This window comes from Cebus imitator, unplaced genomic scaffold (genome assembly GCF_001604975.1).
Source record: "Cebus imitator isolate Cc_AM_T3 unplaced genomic scaffold, Cebus_imitator-1.0 Scaffold389, whole genome shotgun sequence".
NCBI classification, from domain to species: Eukaryota; Metazoa; Chordata; class Mammalia; order Primates; family Cebidae; genus Cebus; species Cebus imitator.
In genome coordinates, this window is record NW_016107704.1 from 1,640,012 (window position 1) to 1,658,278 (window position 18,267).

The following is an 18,267-nucleotide window of genomic DNA, read 5'->3' on the forward strand; positions in this document are numbered from 1 at the left end:
CTGGCACAGGCTTGCCAGGACACCTTAATTCCTCCACCAGTGACTTTTGACAATGTGTGTCTAGTGTTGTCTGTGAGGGAAGCATATTATAGTCTCAATACCCAGTCTTCTTACTGGGGGTTGGTCATGTAGGACCCTCTGCCTGGCACGTTCTAAACTTTCAGACTCCGGAAGGAATGCAGCTGTTCAGCATGAACCCATATTGTTTGTACAAACAGTCTAGGCACAGTGGCCTGGCCTTCGGTTAACTGTTGACTGGGGAACACCCCCAGAGCCAAAGTCCTTGATGCCAGCCAAGGGCTGACCTTGCATGCAGCCTCTCTTAGGAGAGCACTGTCAGGTCTGCTGCATTAACCCTTTTTCTACCCAGAGCCAGACACTGTGCTATGTGGAGAATGAGACAGATCATGGAGTTTATAGTCTAGCTGAAGATGCTGAAGTCTAATTAAAGTTCCTACTGAGAATTAGGAGATTTCAGCTTGTGATGCATGTCTTGAAGTGTCAGAGCAGGGTACAATGAGAGCATAGTGTATCAGTGCAGTGAGAGGAGATCGTGTGGTCACTGAAGGTGGCTCCGGTGAACCTGCCTTTCAGTTGGCTAAATGTCTCACTCAGCCATAAGAGTAGAGGGCATTGAGGGCAGATAGCAGCAAAGATCATGAATGAGGAGGGGAAAAGAAGAGCTTGGCATGCTGGAGGAATGAAATGGGGAAGCATGGGGCTAAGAGGCGTCATTGCACTGACCTTTCCCTTTCCATCCTACAATTAGACTGATTTTCAGCACTAGTTTGGGACTCCAGGGGGCTTCTGCTGCAAAGATCTCTTTCCACCTGTTTATTAAAGTCTGAGATTGGCAGTCAAATTTTTCAATTTATAATTTGAAGTAAATGTGTAAAATGTAACTCCAAATTGGAGGTAGCCCTGACCAGTAACACTCCTGTTAAAATGTAATAAGCCCAGGCAGGAGGAAGTGTGAAGAAACACAAGGCAGTTTGGCCTTAAGAGCTGACATCTTGCACTTGTATTTTCACTCCAACCTTAATTTTTGCTTCTGTGGCCACTAAAAAGCTACTAAATATTTAACTTCTCTGTGCTTCCTTTTCATGTTTTATATTCTGGGGATTATAATTCATTTATTCAGTAAATGTTTTGAACATTTATTTACTGTGTGTCACATACTTTATTCTCTGAGGCTTCACTGGGCTAGTATGTGTAACGTAGTATCTTATATTCAGAGAGCATTCAAGATAGGCCAACTGTTACAAATGCTATTAGCTGTTTTACCTTTTTGGTAGGGAAGGAGGTGAAACAGTTGGAGTGTAGATGTAAGAGGGAAATACAGAGAAGGAGGTGTAGAAAGTTGAATGTTGGGATTCTGAAAGCAAACTTACATGATTTTAAAGTCATCCATCTGCTGATCTTCATTTGCTTTTGGACAAATAAGGGAAGGTTTTACAGAGATGCATATGCATACAACCTAGAACAATTGTATGCAGGTTGGGAGAACACACACAAGTTACTAAGAGCATTGCCGTCGAGCAGTGTGGCAGTACCGCCCTTATGTGATACAAGATACTTTTGTTTTAACTTGACAGATTCTGTTAAGGCGCTAAAGTTATTTATACTAAAATATATATTAAGAAAATTTACTACTTGCGGTATATATTTGGAATTGTCTTGAAATTAGTAAGAATTTTTAACGTAAATGTATATACATACTTATCTCTTGGTGCTTGGAAAATACTAAACCATCCCACGCTGTGGAAGGTCTATAAAGTTCCTGGATTTTCCTTTCACTGAACATTTCGGTTGTCGGAGGATGTCCTCTCTGCTCATGAAGCCCATTGATGTTACAGAAGCATTGTTTCCTAAGGATTCTGCCTGAAGTTCAGTTGTTATCTGACTTCCTCAATTATTAATTCTAGTTTTGCCCCGTGGGTTTATAGATGGAAAAAAAATAAGAAATGAATAAACCAAAAATATCATACCTGTTTTACTTAATAACATTCAGATTAAACAGCAATGACCATCAAGAATCTTGTGTTCTTCAAACTAAACATCTGTACTCATTCGCCCACTCCTCATGTGACATGCAGTTCAGCCCCCTCATAGTTCAAGCTGTTCTTTGATAACTGAACTGTTACAGTTCAGTAATTAATAGCATGAAAGCGTGATATTTTTCCCCAAATTATCTTACAGCTGCCCTGACACTTTAAGAAGCTGAAAGTGTTTTACTTATTGTTTGTTTCTCTACTAAACACAGAAGATATTACAAATTGAGATTATATGATAAATAAAAGATTATTGGCTACGTATTCCTTAGAATTATTTTTAAAATAAGGTTTTTCCTAACCTATCTGAGTTTAGTTACTTGAGATACTGGAAATTTAATTTATTTTCCCTTTTCTATGATAGGGGAAGGATAGAGGGCTTGCTAAGATACTTAATGTGGGAGGAAAGAATTCTTTTAGAACAAGTAGACATGTTTTAGCATATGTAAAAGCACTGTGATATGGAATTGTAGGACCCAGAACTCAGGTTTCATGGGGCAGAGGTCTAATGGGAGAGGAGGAATGGTATACTGGATACTTGCCATATGCTTTTGCCTGGTTTTTAAAATTAATACAGATACAAAATTTGGATTTTTCTCCACAATTAAGATGGTAGAATTAATACTGAAAGAAATGCTTTTCCCTAATTCTTACAATAGAGCCCTTATTACCTATGATTACTAATTTAACATTATTTCTTAGAATGAGTAAAACAGTAATTTTTAGATTTTGATTTGAAAGTGACTTTTAAAATAAATAATTTCTATGGATATTAAGGTGATAAGACTTCAGAAATAATAAAGGCTTTAGCTTATTATTAGGATAATGCTTTGTTATAAAGACACGTTTGAAGATATATTAGAAATGAACCTACATTTGCATCTAGTTGGTGATATAATCACAGGGAGATGAATATTTCAAGTGACTTTAAAACATAGTGTGTCCAGGCATAGTGGTGGCTAACGCCTGTAATCCCACCACTTTGGGAGAATGAGGCAGGCAAATCACGAGGTCCGGACATTGAGACCAGCCTGACTAACATGGCGAAACCCTGTCTCTACTAAAAATACAAAAAATTAGCCGGTCGTTGTGGCAGGTCCTGTCGTCCCAGCTACTTGGGAAGCTGAGGCAGGAGAATTGCCTGAACTCAGGAGGCAGAGGTTGCAGTGAGCCAAGATTGCACCACTGCACTCTAGCCTGGGCTACAGAGTGAGACTCCATCTCAAAAAAGAAAATAAAATAAAAAGAAAAAAACGTAATAATGTGCATATTTGTAGTGGTATATAGCTTAAAGGTTAAAGAAACTCACGTGATACGTTTGTTGTGTGATAGAACAATGAATGATGATGTAATTTAGTTCCATTTTCCTGAAATTAAAATACTGCTGTTTACTGAAAGGAACCAGAGATCCTGAGGAGAAATGTCTGAATCTACATCTGGGGCAGAAAATGAACAAAAGGAACCTGAGATATCTTATCCTAGCAGACAGGACGGAAACTGTTGAGACATACAGGTTCTCGTCAGAATGACTGAACTCGCTTGAAGAGACTCTTCTGACTGGCTGCAAGATGGGACAATTTGAGCACCAGTTAAGGATAACAGTTACAATGGAAGAAACAGATCAAATTTATTCAAATATGTGATCTAGTAGTAATACTATTATTTTTTAATTGTTTACCTGTGGGAGAATGTTACCGTATCTACTCATTATTTTGCAAACTGGTGAACAAAGGGGAACAAATGTAGCATTTGTCTTGTTTGATCTGGATGAACTGTCCCACTGGACAACCACATAGTAGATGAAGTTAAGTTTCTCCTCATATTATTTCAGCTAATACATGAGGAAGGCAAGATAGAATGAGGAAAGTCACCATTGTCAAACCCCGCTGAATTAATCACTCAAGAGCCACTGATGCTGCTGACATCATGAAAAGCAGAGAGAGCTAGATGACATGAGCTTCTGACAGAAGAAGTATACAAAAGCACTTACCAAATTGCCTTGACCTTCAAATGGAACCTGCTCTCTTCAGGCCTTGAGATCTAATGTCAATTTGCAGGAAATGCAGAGAGCAGAAGATCATGCTAACCTCCACAGGGATAATGTCAGAAAAATCCAGATCAAAGTCAACCACAGGGCTAAAACCTGATTTATTCAAAAATAAGTTAGAATTGGGAAAAGTAAGAGATGGAGGGAAATATTACAGGACCAAATATACCTAAGTATAATTTTAAAAATGAAATACCAAAAACTACCGCAACATGTTGAATTTACTTATGTCCTAGTTCAGACCAACAACCTGTAAAAAAATACAAATAAAACTATAGAGATTTAGAGCCTGGGTATTTTTTGATGGAATTAAAAATAATAGGGCCAGGTGTGGTGAGTTATGCCTGTAATCCCAGCACTTTGGGAGGCTGAGGCAGGTGGATCACGAGGTCAGGAGTTCAAGACCAGCCTGGCTAAGATGGTGAAACCCAACCTCTATTAAAAATACAAAAAAATAGCTGGGCATGGTGACAGGCACCTGTAATCCCAGCTACTCTGAAGGTTGAGGCAGAGAATCGCTTGAACCCAGGAGGTGGAGGTTGCAGTGAGCCAAGATCGCGCCACTGCCCTCCAGCCTGGACAACAGAGTAAGACTCTGTCTCCAAATAATAATAATAATAATAATTTATCTTTAGGTGTGATAGTAGCATTTGTGGTTAGAATAGTTTTAGCTTTTAGAGATACATGTTGAAATGTATTAATATATTAAAGTAATTTCTGGGATTTGCTTCAAAATTACATGAGGGGAGAGTAGCGGGTAGAGATGGAGAATATTGACTATGAATTCGTAATTGTGGAAGCTGGCTGTTGAATACACAGGGCTGTTATATTTTTTGTGTGGTTTGATAAAAGTTTTAAATGTATATTTATACATATGCGTACATGTACAGAATCTTCATCTGAAAAAGATAGTTGAATTTGTGGCTTGCAGAAAGCAAAAACCAAGAGGGTAGCGTAATAACATGTTACATTATTAGAAGTGTGTAAGATTTCCTAAAGACAGAAGAAAAGTAGCCTCAATACTACTATATTTTAAAAAAGATAAAAAATGCATCATTGTTGGTGTTATTTTGTTGCTGATATATTGCATTAATATTTATGGAAACTCAAAGGTGCCAATCCTTTTCATTACTGCTCTATGGTTCAATGTCAAAATGTTGAAGTAGAGCTATAGATATGGCTTTTCTCTATTTCTTTAAGAGATACTCAGTAAGAAAACAAAGTTATTTCTTATCCAGACGTCAGGTTGCTAGCTGAATTGTTAGCCACAGAAGCAATTACCTTTACTAAAATATTTATCAGTCTTTATTATGCCATTTGTTATGTATCTTCAGGTCAGTGTTAAATCTAACCACTACATGTATCACTCTGTTTTTCAGTTTGCTTTTGTTTAGATTGTAATTTTTTGTGACATTTTCAGTGGGCACTTGCAAATTGCATTGTGAAAATTAATGAAATTCATCAGCTTTTCCTAACTTACCCTTATCATTTAGTCTATCAATACTTGTGTGCTTCTCTTCTATCACTCATTGCTTTTAACCAGCCCCTGCTTATTAGTACTTCTGCCAGATATTGAAAAATGAAATAAAGATGACAGTCAGTTTAATTAATTTTATCTGTTTGCACTGCGACAAAATGTTACATAGATGAAAGGATGTAGTTTGTTAGCAGGAATGTTATATTTTAAAATACACTTATCCAAATATACACAATTACCTTGGAATAGTTATCTGTATTAGTCTATGTGATTTGCTGATGGCAAATTTTAAATCATAGGCTATTCCAAGCTTATGCATTTTCTGTTCTTATCCTAAATTTAGCTGTTTCTTCATGGAGTCTTGGTTCCTTTTATTGTAGACAACTGATATTAGAAGCCAAGCTCTGGGTGCCATATGTATGCAATTACACTGGGATATTGTTGCTTCTGGGCCCTCTCAGCTAACACAGCAAAGCGAGACGTGTGTGTATTAACTAGATATACACATCTACCAGTATTCTGATATGTAACTATTTTTAGTATTCTTATATGTAACTACTTTTACTTGTATTGTCATACATGAGTTCAGTAATGTCTCCAACTCGAATTCGTTACCACATGGATCGTTCTGAACTCTTCCTTTTTTTAAATCTGTAACACCCCACTCTACCATTGAGAAATCTTGTTTCCACCATCTACCACTCATTTGTTTAATTGGCCAGTGTTAAACTGTACCCTCCTGGGATAACAACTTTGTCAACTAGAGTATGGTGCTTATGTACAGTTTATTTTGCATTTGGACTCACAGACTCCACTTATTTTCAAAGTTATTCAGGTTAACACCTTGCCCTCTGCCACCCCCTTGAAGGAGGTTGTTTTATGCATGTGTAATACATTTAAATTCTTTTGTTGCATTATGCTTTCCATCCTGAGAGCCCCTGACGTTGTAAGTGATTTTTAAAATTTACATACATGATAGTTTATTCTTTGTGCTATAAAGTCCTACAGATATTTGGCAAATGCATAGTGTCATATTCATCATTATAGTGTCTTACAGAATAGTTTCATCATCCTAAAAGGTCCCCTGTACTTTACCCAGTCATAATTTGCCCTTTCCCCTTGAACTCTTGGCAGTCACTGATCTTTTACTACCTCCACAGCTTATGCCTTTTCTCCAATGTTATATAGTTAGAATTACATAATATGTATCCTTGTTAGACTGGCTTTTTTTCTCATAGTAAAATACATTTAAGACTCGTTCATGTTACTTCATGGCTTGTTAGCTCATATCTTTTTAGTGCGAAATATTTAGTTGTATGGATGTATCACAGTTTGTTTATCCATTTGTGTATTTAGGACATCTTGATTGCTTCCAGATTTGGGTGATTATGGGTGAAGCTGCCAAAAACATTCACATGCAGGTTTTTGTGTGGACATAAGTCTTCATATCCATTGGGTAAATGCTTACTAGTGTGATTTTTGGGTCATACAGAAAGACTATATTTAGCTTTGTAAGAAACTGCCAAACAGTCTTTCAAAGTCATTGTAGCATTTTGCAGGATTAAATGAGAATTTTTGTTGCCTTGCATCCATGCTAACAATTGGCACTGTCAATTTTTTTTTTTTAATTTAGCCATTCTAATAGGTGTGTAGTAGAATCTCGTTTTTTTTTTAACTTTAGTTCCAGATTAACAAATGATCATCTTTTTAAATATTTATTGCCATATCTATATCTTCTTTACTGAAGTGACTGTTCAAATCTTTGGGCTCATTTTTCAGTTGGGTTGATTATTTTCTTATTGTTGAGTTTAAAGAGTTTCTTTGTTTGTTTTGGATGCATGTCTTTGATATGTAATTTGGCAAATATGACTTGTACGGTAATGTGCTAAGATGAAATGAGATGACTAGGAGGAATGAGTCAGTTATTACTATATTTTTCAGCCTAAGTTTCTGAGAAAATGGAGAATAATGGCAACACAAAAAGGAAAACCAAGAATTAAAATCTCTTTGGGAAGAAATATGAAGGAGACAACTCATGTAGTTTTGACTTAAGATGGTGCTTGAGGTGATGGGAAAACAGCTAGACTGGAGATTAAAAATATGTTAAGATACTTGATTTTGGTGTCATCATTATCGATTATTGAAGAGAAAGCAGAATTCAAGGGCAATTAGAAAGTTAGGACAAGAATTCTATGGCCGTGTCATGGAAATGATAGAAGAAAATATTAAGAAGGAATCAAGTATTGAATATGGAGGACATAGAACATGAAATTTGCTTTATCTGTCTTCTCAAAGGTCAAGTATGCTGTCAGTTTACTATAGTATCCTGCACTTTTTGTTTCTAGGGACTATAATTTGCTGTCTCAGGAGAACACTTACTTTATTGAATCAATTATCTTTAGCATTTTATAGAATTTCTTACACTGAATTTTACACCACTGGGGCTCTTCTGCAGGGTGAATATAGCCAGAGGTCTCATTTTCATTTATCTTCTACAACTCTGTGTGTGTGTGTGTGTGTGTGTGTGTGTGTGTGTGTGTGTGTGTTTAAATTGACTAAGTACAAATTTCACTGAAAGAAGTCATTTTCCTTTTCAGTGATAGCATTCTGCTGCAGAATTCTAACAGTTGTGACTTCAGTTCCCAGCAGAATTAATTAAAACATATGAATTCTCCGCTTTGTCTGTTTGGGAAAACATACAGCTTTCTTTCTGGAGTCATAAATATATGCTTCCTTCTTTTCTTTCTCAGAGTACAATTTTTCATTGCCTTTTTTTAAAACCTAACAATGTCCAAAAAGAGTAATTTATTCAAATAATTCATAGAAAAGATATAGTAGTAAAAATAATTACCATCACGGAAGGATAATTATTCAAAGCCTGTTTGTGTTTGGGTTAGTGAAATGGCATACCAACACAAAGCACCAAATTGAAAACATATACTTTATATGTAAGATATGAAAACATGTGAAAGTACTTTGTTTGAAAATCTTATGTAAATTCAGTATATATCATTAGACTATGAAAACCATTTCAGTGAAGCCGACTACATACACAGAATATTAATGGACAAATGTTAAGATTATTCAGAACTGAACATTAGTTATGCCACTGAGTTTAATGCCTTTGAGAAAAAGTAGGGATTTGTGTTGTAAGGCAATAAAAGATAAGAATTTATTTATTAAACATTATTTTAGCACCTATAATGTTCTAGTGCTACATTTTCCTGTTTATTGCTCTTGCTAGAGTTTCACCTGCTTTGACCACTAAATCTATGGTAACTATACACCGAAAAATTAAATACTCTGTAGTTCTTAATGTACAGCGTTTGATCCTGGCATTGATTTGTGTGTAACTCTGAAGTTTATTGTTAGAAAACAGCTATGTAACATGATGTAATATCTGTAGTTTAAAATTGCTAAACTTTTTTATTATGGTCACACACACACACGAAAAATGCTTTTTTAACCATTTTAAATGATGTTTTAAGCATACAGTTCAATGGCATTACGTATATTCATAATGTTGGGCAATATTCACCTGTCTGGTTCCGAAACTTTGCTGTGATTCCCAATAGAAACTCTACCCATTAAGCAGTAACCTCCCCTTCCCACTCTTTCCAACCCTCTCTCCATTAGATTAGGGATTGCTGGGTCTTAGCATAACGTGTTGTTATACTATGACTTTCATCTATATGAAGATGTTATATAGGTGAATTTTATTCTTTTCAATTCTTTTACAGGCTTGACCGATGAAAAAGTGAAGGCATATCTTTCTCTTCACCCTCAGGTATTAGATGAATTTGTATCTGAAAGTGTTAGTGCAGAGACAGTAGAGAAATGGCTGAAGAGGAAGAACAACAAATCAGAAGGTAAGATCTCATTTTAAACAAGCTTTTTCTATCTTACGGCAAAAGACCAAGCATTTAATGTATTCTAGAGAGCGAAATATAAAGTAGACAAAAATTAACATTTTAATTCTATCAGACTTGTTCCGTTTCAAAGGTAAAGTAAGTTAAAGAAGAAATAAATACAAAAGAAAGATCCTTGGCTAATTAAAAACAAAAACAGCAAATATTGAGAATTCAGTTGATTTATATACAGCCACATTGAAAAAATGCAGAAGTCAATATTATACTTGATTTTATTTAAGGATTATTTTTAGAGATTAGAAAGACATTATGAAATAATAGAAAAATGTTATTACATTTCAAAGATAAACATTACATTTTACAAAAAGAAGTCTTTTACAAAAATAAATCTTTTACAAAAAGAAGCCAATATAAAAACAATTTTTATATTGGGAAAGCACTGTGGACTTGGCATTTGACTTTCATTCATTCTTAGACTCCAGAAGATTTGTCATGAGTAAGCTTTCAGTAAAAGCTTTTTGATCTAAATGCTCATGAAATGAGAAAATGAGTGGAGAACCGCAGTTTTTTTTTTTTTTTTTTTTTTGGAGTTTCGCTCTTGTTACTCAGGCTGGAGTGCAATGGTGTGATCTTGGCTCACTGCAACCTCCGCCTCCTGAGGAGAACCACAGTTTTAACTTTTGAGGTCTTGGCATTTGAAGCACATCGTGGTTTAAATTTTCTGCGAAGTAGCTTTCTACAGTAGCAGACCATTTGCGTGTTGCTCTGTTAGTCTCTGAAACACATTTCTTTAATGCGGAGACTGCTTCAGAAGCGGTTAGATTCAGAATAAAGGACTAGAGGCCAAAGGGAATATAAAACCAAATAAATTATTTCTCAAATTGAATGTATATTAATGTATTTGGTTTTTTGATTTGAATATTGTAGTATAATTTTTATTTTGTTTCAAATGGATTTATATTTGGCTAAACTTGACTTATTTCTGTGCATATTGTTTTTATTGTGTCCATTAATTTTATATGATTTTAACTGTGTAACTTTTTAAAAAAATTGTACTTTAAGTTCTGGGGTACACGTGCAGAACGTGCAGGTTTGTTGTATAACTTTTATATTAAAAACACAAAAATACTATTTTGGGGGAAATTTATTCATGTCTGAACATGTTATCTTAAAGTTCCAAAATGTCTGATAACAGTGAATAAAAATTTATCATTATTATTAAAATCTTATGGTATTAGAAGTATAGGTAATCTTCCTCACTAGTTTTTAAAGTTTCAGAAATTTTATTTTTTATAGTGTTAAAGTTTTTAAAATGAGGGCTTTTGCGCTGAAATATGAAATAATTTTTAAAGTACATGTATATGAATGTGTTTGTATATGTATGCCTATAAGTGTAGATTGAGAGGGCGGGAAAGAGACAAATAATAAATCAGAAACAAGCATTTTCTTCTCAATCTTGGCATTTAATATCAAGACTAAGCTTAAAAATAGCTTGACATAGCATAATTTAGTTTTTATAAACCTCAAACATTTGAAGAGTTACATTGTTTGACACTTTCAAAAGTGTGGCTGAGCATTGCTTAAGCACTCCATAAATAAAGATACACATTTCAGTTTGCTATATAATGAGGGATAAAATAGTGTATGAACATATGATCTTTGTGGGATATGAAATTGAATACAGGTCTTAGAAAATGAAAAATTTTAGCTATTATTGTAGTGCTACCATGAAAACTAACTCTTGAATTTTTATAAACACGTCACTGTGTCATTTCCTATATCTCCCAAATCTTTGTTTTTTATATCAATCAAATAATACTTTATTGAACACATGTACAGAAGACTTAAACAATTATTAAGACTAGCAATGTGGAACTGAAATCCTGCTCAATTATTCTCCTTTCCACTTTACCTTTTTTTTTTTTTCCTTATAAGGAGGTGCTTTTTATTTGACCTTGCAGAGGGCTAGGGACTGTGGAAAGAAGCTGGGTGAGATGTGACTTGGAGCTTACCATCCAGTTGTGGGAATGGACATAGAAACACAGGGCAGAGTGTGCCACTAGTAAGCAGGGATCCAAGCAGTGGAAGTATACGAAAATGAACCTTCAATGCTACCGGGCAGACTAGGAAGACCCCCTTCAGCCCATCTTCTGAAGGTGTTTATCGAAAGAATGTATCTCCTCATATACCGCTTCACGTTCAGTGAAATTCTGTAGCATGGCCCTTGACTACATAGAAACTGGACTTCTTCCTTCCTCCTTTTCTTCCTTCTCTCCTTTCTTCCTGTTACTTTAAAAAATATACCGTTCTCTGGGTGCGGTGGCTCATGCCTGTAATCACAGCACTTCGGGAGGTCAGGAGTGTGAGACTAGCCTGGCCAACACAATGAGACTCTGTCTCTACTAAAAATAGAAAAATTAGCTAGGCATGGTGGCTCCCACCTGTAATCCCAGCTACTTGGGAGGCTGAGGTGGAAGAATCAATCACTTGAACCCGGGAGGTGGGGGTTGCAGTGAGCAGAGATCATGCTATTGCAGTCCAGCCTTGGCAAAAAAAAAAAAAAAAAAAAGTCCCGTTCTCAACCGTCCCTTATTCTCCTTCTGCGTTGCTTCACTGAAAACTTTTGAGGAAGAAAATTTTTGTGGAGAGGTTCTTCAGGGAGTGTTCTCATTTCCATGAGTTGAACCAGGAACAGAAACTGCGACAGATAGAACATAATTATAGAATAGCTTGTTAAAAATGAGACAAGCCTATCTCAATTCTTTCATTTGTGTCATTTAGAAAAAAAATGAAGTAAAACTGTGTAACACACTACACTGTACCCTATAAATATGTACAATTATTATGTCAAAAATAATAAAAAAACTGTAAGCAGTGTGAACGCCGACGATATGTGATTTGAATATTGTAGTAGAATTTTTATTTTGCTTCATACTGATTTATATTTGGCTAAACTTGCAAAGGGAAGCTAAAAGATCATCAAGGGTCAAGCATCTGAATCTCGAAAGACTCATGAGACACTGTGAGACCAGTTTGAAGGCATGAACTGTGTGCATCATAGTAATTTTTTATTCCTCACATTTTTGAATGAATGAATAAATTAGGTAGGGTTAAATACTAAACCTCCAAGTGAAACAGCATGATGGTCGCTACATTTGTTTCTCATACAATGGGGACACAGAGCTATTTTTATGCTTCTCTCCCTCTTAATCATTTAGTAACCTCTTGAAGAAAGGTATTATACAATACTTATGTTTGTACCTATATATGAATGCATTGAGACAGAGTCATGCTCTGTCACCCAGGCTGGAAGTGCAGTGGTGTGCTCTCAGCTCACTGCAACCTCCCCTTCTCAGGTTCAAGTGATTCTCCTGCCTCAGCCTCCAGAGTAGCTGGGATTACAGGTGTGCACCACCACGCCTGACTATTCTTTGTATTTTTTACGTATTAGAGACAGGTTTCAGGTTGGCCAGGCTGGTCCTCCACTCCTGACCTCAAGTGATCTGCCCACCTCAGCCTCCCGGAGGGCGGGGATTGCAGGCATGCGGCACTGCACCTGGCCAATACATATTTTTAAATCCCACAGGCACCTTCTGTTTCCTTCATTCAGCAAACTGTGTGTCAAGTTCTGTTTAGGTGCTGGGATTATGAATCGTTAAAGCATTCTCAGTCTAAAAATAGAAAGAAGGAGTTGTAATTTACTCCTTTCTTCTAGTTAGTCTGGCAGTGGGTTTAAGTGTAGTCAAAACTTGTAGCTTCCCTGTCAGGGAAGTCTTACAGAGAAAGGGGGTGATTACAGCGAGTTTCTGTCTATTTTGCTTTGACAAATAGAAAGAAGTTTTGGGAAACGTATAACATGAGAAGTCCTCAAAAATTTAAATTTCAAAATCTTTTATCTTGTTATTTTCAGTTTAATTTTATTGCTTTCATAGCATTTTCATTTCAGATACCTAAAATTCCACCTATAGTTGAGAGGAAAATTGCCGTTTAAAGATTCATCTCTGAACCTAATTTCCAAACCACCATTTTTTCAGTATTTATATGGAAATTAGAGATTGCATTTACTTCTTTTATAGCCCATTGTATCCATTTAGGGAATATATAAAAACTTCCTCAGCAAGCATTAAGGCCGATACATCTTCAATAGAATATAACTTCTAAGCAGAGTTTTAAACACGTTTCATCAAACAACTATAGCTTCATTTTGAAAAAACTTAGGAAAAAAAGAAACTTATTTGGGTCATGTATTGTCCCACTAAATGTTATATTTTTATGTAAAATAAAGTTGACAGTAAATTTGGCCCAGCTGGCACCCCTCAAGACTCAGATTACTAAATGATTTAACATTTATACATCTATATTTATACAGAGTATTAATTTATTATTAAATTAACGTTAGGATACAATGAAGGTCCATTCTTTTGCATTTCTTGTAAGAATATTCTAAAATGGAAAACAATTTTCCATCACCAATACCATTCCAATATTTCAGTTATATATAGGAAGAATCATAACGTACCTGACAGCCAGCAATGTCTTCTTTTGGCTCCTAATAAGAAGTGGAAGTTAGCATGACTATATTTGACGTCTTTTGGTACTAGAATAATATTTAAAACAAGTGGATTAATTTCTTAGCAATGTCAAATATAATTGTAACATTAATTTCTTAAAGGCAAGTTACTTAATATTCCAGAGGGTGATTGACAAATCATTTAAAAATTGTAAATAGGATGCCACCTTTTGTGGTCAGTAATTTTTATTACTATAATTGTATCTAAAATATTAAATAGTAGACCATATCACTATCATTGTACCTATAAATTCAAATAATTAATAATGAAAATATTTGTGTTGCCTGCTACCTTAAATTTTTTTCAACAAATAAATGAAGTTTTTTTTACCCTCAAATAATGGAGTTATTATATGTTTCTCTTTTCAATGATTCTAGAATTGGGATTTTATATGAAGAAAGCTGTTATTTTATTCTTAGAATAAGTAGGATTTAAATTATGCCTGCTAAACCTACTATTTGATAGCCTAAAATTCAGATTAAATTGCATTTGTATGGTTTAGTATGTAACGGATGGTTTCTTTGCTAGTGTATATAGGGTAGAAGGATATTAAATTAAGGGGCATAAATTACTTTGCCAAAACATGCAGTGTTAGAAGGTTTAATAAGTGGGATACTAATAAATAATATATTAACTCAGGATATTTTCATGATAAAAAGCCACATTTTTGAAATGGTTTACGTAGAACCTAATTTTGGACACTTTTCTCTTTTTCCTTCAGTATCTTTGTCTCAAATATTGAAATTACATTTTCACATGGAATTTTTATATATTTTATTTATATTTTTTGGTAGTGGAAACCAGAAAATGTGTTGAATGCCTTGATCTGAATTATAAATAAACATGAGTCCACCATCTGGTAACTAAAAAGGAGATAAAGTTGATATGAATTCATCTATAAAGAGTTATTTGGCATATTCCATTATTTCTGTTAATTGTGTGTTCAAATTACCATAAAGATGGATCTTTGGTATTTCCATATTTAAAAATTTTTTAATTATTATGAATACATAGTAATTATACATATTTTTGAGGTACAGGTGATATTTGATACAAGAATACAATGTAATAATCAAATTTGGGTGATTGAGATATCCACTACTACAAACATTTATAATTTCTTTGTGTTGAGAATATCCCAAATCTGCTATTCAAGTTTAATGATTGGTCCCTTATTTTGTTCTACCAAACACTAGATCTTATTCCTTCTATCTAACTGTATTTTTGTACCTGTTAACTAACACCTCTTAACGATTCCTTCTCACTGGTGTTCCCAGCCTCTGGTAACTACCAATCCACTCTCTTCCTTCATGAGACCTCTTTTACAGCCTCTCACATATGAGTAAGAACATGCAATTTTTGTCTCTCTGTGCTTGGCTTATTTTACTTAACGTAATGAACTCTAGTTCCATCCACATTGCTGCAAATTACAGTATAGGATTGTGTTTCTTATGGCTGAATAATATTTGGTTGTGTATACATATCACATTTTCTTTATCCATTCATCCATTGATGTGGGCACTAGGTTGATTACGTATGTTGGCTATTGTGAATAGTGTGGCAATAAACATGGGAGGACAGATCTCTCTTTGATATACTGATTTATTTAATTGGGATATATACTCAGCACTGCCACTGCATTTTATGATAGTTCTGTTTTTAGTTTTTTGAGGAACCTCCATACTGTTTTCCATAATGGCTGTGGTAATTTACATTCCTACTAAGAGTGTATGAGCATTCCCCTCTCTTCACTAGCATTTGTTGTTTTCTGTATCTTTTTGATAATAGTCATTTTAACTTAGGTAAGACGATATCTTATTGTGGTTTTGATTTGCATTTTCCTGATGATTAGTGATACTGAGTATTTTTTCATATACATGTTGAATATATATATGTCTTTCTTTTGAGAAATACCTATTCAGATCTTTTACTAATTTTTTGCTCAGATTTTTTAAAACTATTGATCTGTTTGAGTTCCTTATATATTCATGTTAGAAATTTTTTGTCAGTTGAATAGTTAGCAGATATTTTCTCCTATTCTGTGGGTTATTTCTTCGTGTTGTTGATTGTTTGCTTTGCAGAAGTTTTACACTTGAGGTAATCATGTGTCAATTTTTGCTTTGGTTGCCTTGATTTTGAGGTATTACTTAAAACAAAATCTTTGTCCAGACATGTTCTGTTGCGTTTCTCCAATTTTTTTTTCTAGTAGTTTCATAGTTTTAGGTCTTACAATTAAGTATTTAATCCATTTTGATTGATGTGTAAGGTGGCAGATAGGGGTGTAGGTTTCTCATTCTTCTGCATATGGATATCTAATTTTCCCAACTCCAGAAGAGACTGTTCTTTCCTTGTTGTATGTTCTTGATTCCCTTGTCAAAAATGAATTGACTGAAAAATATGGATTTATTTTTGCAGTCTCTGTTCTGTTCTCTTGGTCTATCTGTCTGTTTTTATGCCAGTACCATGCTGTTTTGGTTACTATAGATTTATAGTATAATTTGAAGTCAGGTAATGTGATGTCACCAGCTTTGTTCCTTTTGCTCAGAATTGCTTTGACTATTATGGGTCTTTTGTAGTTTCCATATGAATTTTAAGATTGTTTTGTCTATTTCTGTAAACAATGTTATTGGTATTTTGAAAAAAATTGCATTGAATCTATAGATTGCTGTGGGTATTATGAACATTTTAACAGAACATGATTCTTCCAATCCATGAGCATAATTCTATGTTTTCCGTTTTCAGTTTGTTTCATCAATCTTTTATAGCTTTCATTGTAAGTATCTTTCACTTCTTTGCTTATGTTTAGTCCTAGGAAAATAAATCATTGTATAAAAAAGATACCTGAACTTGTATGCTTATCGCAGCACTATTCACAATAGCAAAAATATGTAACCAACCTAAGTGCTTATCAACAGATGATTGGACAAAGAACACACAAACACTCCATAGAATACTACTCAGAGGTCTGAGGCAGGGAGCCAGGTGATCAGGCTCAGCTGGCCCCACCCTCACAAAAAAACAACAATCAGAAATGCTCTGGATTCAGAGTTTCACAGCAAGCACAGCTGAACCCAGGATGGTCTAGCTATGTGGGGGAAGGGCGTCCACCATTACTGAGGCAGTCCACCACTATGGAGGTTGTCCGTCATTGCTGAGGCAGCCCACCAGTACAGAGAGAGTCTGCCATTACAGAGGTGGGCCGCCATTGCTGAGGCAGTTCTAACTATACCCGTATAAACAGGACTACAGGGAAGTTAACGTGGCAGCTGGGCAGAGCCCACAGCAGCTCAGCACAGTCTCTGCAGGCAGACTGTGACTAGGCTGCTTCCTCACTGGGCAGGGCAGCCCTGAAAAAAGGTAGCAACATGACAGAAACTTATAAATAAGCCCGAACTCCCCGAGACAGAGCACCTAGTGGGGAGGGAGAGGGAAGAAGCAGCAGAATTAAACATACCTGCCCAGCAGCTCTGAATGAACAATGGAGCTCACAGCTCAGCACTTGAGCTCCTATAAAGACAGACTGTCTCCCCAAGCAGCTACCTGAACCCTGTATATCCAAATAGTCACCTCATAAAGGAGAGTTCAGACTGACATCTGGTGGATATCCTTCCAGGACAAAGATAGCAGAAGAAGAAACTGGCAGCAACCCATACTGTTCTGCAGCTGCTGCAGGCGATTCCCAGGCAAGCAGGGCCTGGAGTGGACCTCAGCAATCATACAGCAGAGAGGCCTGACTGCTAGAAGGAAAACTAAGAAACAGAAAGAAATAACTTAATCATTGACAAACTGGACCTTCACTCAGAGACCCAATCTGAAAGTCAACAACTACAAAGATGACAGGTGGATAAATCCACAAAGACGGGAAGAAACCAGCACAAAAAATGAAAACATCTGAAATCAGAACACCTCTCCTACTACAAGGGATCACAACTCCTCACCAGCAAGAGAACACGGTTGGATGGAGAATGAGTGTGATGAATTGACAGAATCAGGCTTCAGAAGGTGGGCAATAAGAAACTTCTGTGAGCTAAAAGAACATGTTCTAACCCAATGTAAAGAAACTAAGAACGTTGAAAAAAGATTTGACGAAATGCTAACGAGAATAAACATCTTAGAGAGGAATATAAGTGAATTGATGGAGCTGAAAAACACAACACAAGAACTTCGCGAGGCATACACAAATTTCAACAGCTGAATTGACCAAGCAGAAGAAAGGCTATCAGAGGTCGAAGATTAACTCAATGATATAAAA

At 35.5% G+C, this 18,267-nt stretch overlaps 1 protein-coding gene across 1 annotated transcript in view; it reads left to right on the top strand.

Moving 5' to 3' along the window:
* The window catches only part of PDE10A (phosphodiesterase 10A), a 339,461-nt gene that overhangs the window by 122,842 nt on the left and 198,352 nt on the right, over window positions 1-18,267 (top strand). Inside the window, 1 exon segment of the mRNA XM_017508318.2 lies at window positions 9,316-9,444. Within this exon segment, the coding sequence (XP_017363807.2) occupies window positions 9,316-9,444 (129 nt within the window).